The following is a 7,118-nucleotide window of genomic DNA, read 5'->3' on the forward strand; positions in this document are numbered from 1 at the left end:
ATACATGAACAAATAGGTAGTACAACAAGTGTATTATCTCAGTGACAGTGAACCTAATACCAAGTTAACTAAACAACCAAGAACAAAATTATCAATGTTCATTAACTCACACTAAGCAAGGATGATTTATTTATGTTTTTGAAAAAAGATGTTAAAGAGAACTCTGCAGCATAAGAAGCATACCATCTCATGATCATATTTGTCTTGATGTTCACCAAAAATATCGTCAGTGTGATCCATTTTCTTAACGTTGTTTGGAAACAATTTCATGTGGAGCAAGTAGAAGGATTACCAAGTGTGTCCCAGGTGTAGTGACCAAAAGGAGCACAATTTTGAAATAAAATGGAACAAAAAGAATGAGCAAATAATAAGCAAGGAGTACTTTACAGGGTTCTCTATTGTGGTCAAATTTAACAGAGAAGAATATAATTTTCTCTCAAATTTCAGTTAGCTCCACAACCAAATGAAAATGACAATGCTAAAATATGTTTTGTAATGATTATTGGTAAATGTAAATGAGAACATATTGTCATGTATTTACCATTGCTAAAATTTCATCGTAAACAACATTTTTTGTACATTTCATATGTAATTTTTGGGTTGTTGTTGGTTTGATGAGAACTTTAACGCATGTGCTACTTTTGGCTCGAGACAAAGCAACATATAATTGGCCGTGCGAAAATACTGGCTCAGGAAGATATAAACCAACAAAATCAAGTGTTTGTCCTTGAGATTTATTAATTATCATTACAAAACATGGACGAACTAGAAATTGTGTTCTTTTAAAAGGGAAAGGATTTTTGTCACTTTGAAGTGGAATAAAAGGTATCCTAGGAAGAAATACCTTTTTTCCTTTATAATCTCCAACTACAATTTCAGCATCTATAATATTTCTTCGGAAACTTTTACAAAGAAGCCTAGTTCCATTACAGAGACCTTCTGAAGGATTAATGTTTCTAAGTAACATGATAGGACAATTTGGTTTTAGTATTAGTTCATGAGTGGGTACACCATTCGGAGTCAAACTATTTAAAAAGTCTTCCTGCATACTTTAGTCAGTTGTACCAATAGCTTCGTCAAAACTAAAATAAGTGAAAGAGTCTCTAGGAAAGTGACTAATCAATAAATTATTGATTTCATCAACATATTCATTTTTTGAAGTTAAAATAACTCTGTTAATCATGTAATGAAGATTGTCAACATAACGATCTAAATTTGGGTAAACTATATCTATTAATGATTGTAAAGAAGTGATGTGTTCTTCGAAATCTATAGTTATGTCAGGCGGAAGTTGTACCATATCACATGAATGTTTTTCTGTAGTTCCATCTCCAATATCGAGTAAATATTTACAAAACGATGTATTTAATTGCGCTCTCATGTTTTCACTTAATCTTAGTTTTGTAAATAAAGGCCATAAGTAAGAGTTAACAAGACTTACTCCTATTACATCGTCTTTAGTACCTCTTTGAACTACAGGTAGAACTTGACGAAAATCTCCTCCTAAGACAACAATTTTACCTCCGAATGGGAATTCACAATCATTAATATCTCTTAACATTTTATCTAATGCTTCAACTACATATCGATTCACCATTGGAGCTTCATCCCATATGATTAGTTTTGTCATTCGAAAAAGTCCTGCAAGAGCACTCTGTTTACTAATGTTACATATTGTGTCATTACAAATTTCTAGAGGTATTTTAAATTTAGAATGTGTTGTTTGTCCACCAGGCAAAAGACCAGCTGCAACACCAGAAGATGCTGTTGCTAAAGCAATCATTTGTCTTGACCTCACAGCACCTAATAATGCACGATATAAAAAGGTTTTACCCGTTCCACCAAGACCATCAACAAAGAACATGCTGCTAACATTAGTGTCTACTTTATTTAGAATTGCATTATATGCCATCTTTTGTTCAGTATTAAGTTGATGGGGACACATAATATCTATTTCTGACACATTAATGCTTAGTTCATCATTTATTACTCTAGCGACGTGTTCATTTTCATGTAGATGTACATTATATGATACAAAGCCATAGCTATTAATGGATTTACCAGAAAGTTCTAAAATTGCATCAATTTCCAAAAGAGCTTTTAAGTTCAGCAATTTGCAGCGACATACCAGCACGTATGAAATCTTCAATCATAAAAATTTTGAATTTGTTCCATAGATTTTTTGGATCATTCGGAGCACATAGAGTTAGAATTGTTGCAAAAAGACAACGAAATGGAGTAGACATTTGATACTCTGAAGCTTCCTGCAAACATAAATCACAATTAGTGTCTCCAATAAGTAAACCATGTAAAAGTGCCGCTTCTCGAAAAGACGATGTTTCAACACCATTTACAATTTTTAAAGCTCGATATGATGTTGCGCCTCTAATATGATTTAACAAAAGACGCAAGTAATATCTTTCCCCTTCACTTGGACGTGCTGCAACTACTCTACCGATACAAACACCTTGTTTTCTAGGACTCAAACATTTACAATGTGAGTCCCAAACAAAAAATGCTGGAAATTGTTTATATAAAAGAGTTGTAGCTTTTTGTCAACAAGATTCATGAGGAAAAATTCCGTTAACATAGTTTTTTGAAAAAAGTCCGTACTTACAAATTTCTCAAGATTGTCAGAACTTTTGTATGTAAAGAAATTATTATTTTCGAGGTGTAATTGAAGAGTAACAACTGGAGGATTTATTTTTGAAAGAACGAAACCAAAAATTCTCCATAATGCTTCAGGAGGAGAAATCCATCTAGTTGTTTGAAAATTTTTAATCTTATCAACCACATGTTCTTCAAAATGTATTGAGAAACCAATTCTATTATGTCCTTTGTATACATATTTATACAAATATTTCACAGCTTTGATGGTTGAACAAATTTCTATATTTATATGGCAATTAAATTTAGCCAAGAGATATGGATTGTAAGGTACAATCCATCTGTTATCTAACCATTGTCCTCTAACTTTCACTTTTCTCCCATTATTTACACGTCTATACTTTGGGTATGAAAATTCACGTAAGAACGTCTCTGTGGTATAATCCTTTGGGAAATGGCTTATGCATTGTTTATTTCTATTCATGCATGCATTTGTTGGATTTAAAATGCCACAAGGGCCATGTATCATGTGAGCAACAACAACAGAGTATAAATGAGGGTAAGTTTGTCTGTCTGGAATCTCAGCACTCACAAATTTATCTATAGATTTAGAAGCAATGATTTTGGATGCGTGATCTAAAATGATTAAAAAATGAGCATGTGGTAAACCTCTTTTTTCGAATTCTATGACAAATATATATGCAGTTGCAGAACCAAAAATTTTATTTTTGAATATATCAATTTTTAGTTCTTCTAACTTAGCTCTAAATATTCGAGTTAAAAGATCAAGTCTATTTTGTGATTCGTCATTATACCTTAATTGGTCTTTTAGTTCAGGCCAATTTGGATTACAAGTAATAGTCAAGAAAATATCTGGTTTACCAAATTTTTGAACTAATGCCATTCCATCCATATATCTTTTATTCATGTCCCTTGGACCAACAGTAAAAGATGACGGCAGAATAATTCTTTTACCAGTCATAGCTGCTCGAGTTTCACCGGACTTAACACAATCTGTAATCCTTGGTAAAGTTCAGCGCGTATTTCATTTTGATTGTTATGAAAATAATTTAATCTAGATGTTTCAATCTTCACATACATATCTACAACATATTGTTATAACAAACATCCAGCATGAAGTAAAATTGACTTATGTGAAGGTCTAACCTGTAATTTGTAGGAATAGTATTCTTTACATGATACCTGAGCTCCTGTTGTCTTCTTTCGCACAACTGGAAAAAGCATAGAACAAGAAAATGTGTTACAATATGGAATTTTAAACATTTTAAAAATAAATGTACTAAGCATAAATAAATTATTCACCTGTATTTTCCACTGCAAAAATTTCTGCAGCAAAATTTAATTGATGAATGTTAAATAAATTTTCATTTGCACATGTTTGTTGTCTTCTGCGTTTGTCAATTCTAACAATACCTTGGTGCCAACCAGTTTCGCCAAAAGGAAACAGTAAGGGGTATTGAAGAGGATCATAACAACCAGAATAATAATGTACTTGATATTTTTCTCCAGAATTGCAAGAAACAGTTATATCACGCACTCGTTCATTAGTAGTAGAATCATCATCAACCCAAATAGCAGATATTTGAGATGCACATGGTGTGTTATATACTCTTTGATCTAATCCACAATTAGATCTAATTTTAAGACTATGAGATTTCAAATTTGGAATATTTGTTGAAGTTCGAAAAAAAAATTGCGTATGGATTCAGTTCTATCACTTTGACAAGCTTTGAAAGTATACACTTTGTCAACTTTTCAGAAAATTGTAGTCGATGCTCTATTTCATTTTCAGTGTCAAAAAAATAGAGCTACATATAAGAAGGGCGACCGTTTTGTACAAAAATGTCATTTATAAAATGATATATTTGACCTTGAATTCTAAAGGTATAGATTCCTTTATTTCTTTTGCACAAATCTTTATCATAATACACACCAAATGAAGTGAATGAGAAATTGCTATTGTAAGTTCGTACGTAATTTTTAAATTCAATGGATTCAGCAGAATTTGATGTAAATAAATGATGTAATTCATCTGGGGTATCATTCACTTTCAATCTTATAGCTCCATCACAACAACAAAAACCTTTCAGTTCATCTTTAAATTTTAGAGCCCCATAATATTCACATAGCCCAGGGCAAGGTAATACATGTGATTTGTTTGGTATCGAAAATGAACCTTCATTTGCTATAAATATTGATGACATTAGCTCCGAATGAACACCAAGCTGATGGGTATAAGTAGCAGAACAGCTACCTATCACGGAAACCACATTAGAATCTAAAAAAGACACATCCCTTTAAAAAAATGTAAAACATGGTTATAAATTCAATTTTTAACAAAACAAATATATTAGATAAACTTATTTCGTCCAACATCAATGTTACAAACTTCATTACAACGAAGACTACTGAATATGAAAACATTCCCTGTATAATTATACATAACACAGATCAAACATCACAAAGTAATCATATTCAACTATCTAAGGAATACATGATCTTTTCACTGCTAAAAACAATATGTAATTAATACAAATAATTGAAATATCTTATTACCTACTTGATCGTCTTCAATTTCGCAATTAGGAAAGAGAGAAATTGAATCTGAAAATTTTAATTTTGCAAAACCATTTCGAATGTTAAAGCCACACGAAATAGAAAAAATAATATATCAATATTGTATGAAACTTGTGTAGATAAAAATGTAAAATCTCTAGCAAAAATCTACAATTTTAAATGTTAAACGTCACATGGTACAATTTTTGATAAAGAAGCTAACCTTAAAAATAAAGAAAGAAAAGAGAAAAAACATTTTCATTCAAAATATCCTTTTTTTTTGTCAGAATAAAGTATACAGAACAAATATTATAAATGTAGTATTGAAGTATAATAGTTTATATGCTTGGTTATGAAAATAAAAAAGTACAAAAAAAAAAGTCCACATGAATAGAAAAACTGCACAAGTCATAAGAGAAGGCAAAAATAACATCCTTAAGAATATGTTACAAATATGTTTCCTCTTGTAGTTAGATGTAGATACCTTCCAACTGGACAAAATGTAGAGACTTTCTCTTCGACGTCTGTATGTCAATATCCAATTTCGCACTGTCATTGTACACTTCTCTTCGTCTTTTATTTTTCTTAGACACCGAATCCATTTTTATACCTATACTCAAAACATACATTTCCTCTGTATATTCGATATAAATAAATATAGTTTGATATCATAGAAAAAGTTCAAAAGAATTTTGACATACGTAGAAACGAATAAACAAACACGCTAAATAATTTAATTGGTATATTAAATTATTTTTTCTCATTGTGGCACATTTTTGTGCCTAAAGACAATTCGTATAATACAAAGGCAAGATCTTTCTCTCTCTGTCTCTGTCTCCCTTACATTGTTGCACATTCATAGACGGAAGTCGACACATTTTATTTGCAATCCTTTTTTCTATTTTTTGGGTATATACATGTCTTATGGTCATTCAATTTTGTTCATAACCTAAGATGATCTTGACCAAGCATAAATTATAATCTAAGCAAATAATAATAATAATAATAATAATAATAATAATAATAATAATAATAATAATAATAATAATAATAATAATAATAATAATAATAATAATACTAATAATACTATTGTCTAAACATTTCGTAGGACATAACATACAATTTACTAACCACTTATTATCCACACATTTCATCGGACCTGAAGCTTATAAGTACTACCAAACAAGCATAGCATGCAACTTATGAATATAGTAAGCAAAAAGAGTTCCTGACACAACCCAAAAAAAAAAAAAAAAAAAAATTACATTGTAAGAGATTATCAATTGATGTTGAAGAACTATGGTACAACAGAGCAAACGACAAATTCAAATCCGCAATTGTATTTGCTACGCGGAAATGGGCTCATAGTTTTCGATTATTTTTCGACTCTCAAATGCAGTGTTCTAATATTGAATGGGGTAAATTGTCTTGAGGCTTACTTCCCAGATTTTCTTTAGTCAATTTACAAGATTTCAACATGAGAATAATGAGTGGTTTAGGTGTCAAAATACTCAATTTTAATACTTAACCATTAGAACTTTTTGCCAACATAAAAGACAATGAAAGGCTAATATTCTCTACATTATAATGTTATACCCGAGGTCCCTTAATCAATAAAACATACAAAACCAGGAATTGAAAAAGGGAAACGACAATACCTAATGATGCCGCCACTAACTATTCCACAAACAGAATCATCCCAATTAATTAGTAAACATTTTCTTTTCTTTTAAGTTGAGCCATATATAGAATAATTACTAAATTCAGTAACACTAAACTGTAGGCAAAATTTGAAAAGGAAGGGAGAAAAATCCAAACCTCGCTTTTAGAATGACCTTAATAGCAACCTCCGGTCATATAAGTTTCCTCTTCTTAAACTTGGTCCGGTAAGTAAACCAAAAAAAAAAGGAGTACGTTCCAAATCCTTCTCACTT

At 30.8% G+C, this 7,118-nt stretch overlaps 1 protein-coding gene across 1 annotated transcript; it reads right to left on the reverse strand.

Annotated features, from left to right (window-relative positions):
• Positions 1–1,051: 1,051 nt before the first annotated feature.
• On the reverse strand, positions 1,052–3,589 carry LOC111371960. The gene is made up of 3 exons (XM_022994105.1): positions 2,618–3,589; positions 2,129–2,264; positions 1,052–2,070 (listed from the first exon to the last, which is right to left on the reverse strand). Exons 1-3 carry the CDS (start codon positions 3,587–3,589, stop codon positions 1,052–1,054), a joined length of 2,127 nt encoding a protein of 708 aa, XP_022849873.1.
• Between the last annotated feature and the right edge of the window lie 3,529 nt (positions 3,590–7,118).

This window comes from Olea europaea, chromosome 23, assembly GCF_002742605.1.
Source record: "Olea europaea var. sylvestris chromosome 23, O_europaea_v1, whole genome shotgun sequence".
In the NCBI taxonomy this organism is placed as follows: domain Eukaryota; kingdom Viridiplantae; phylum Streptophyta; class Magnoliopsida; order Lamiales; family Oleaceae; genus Olea; species Olea europaea.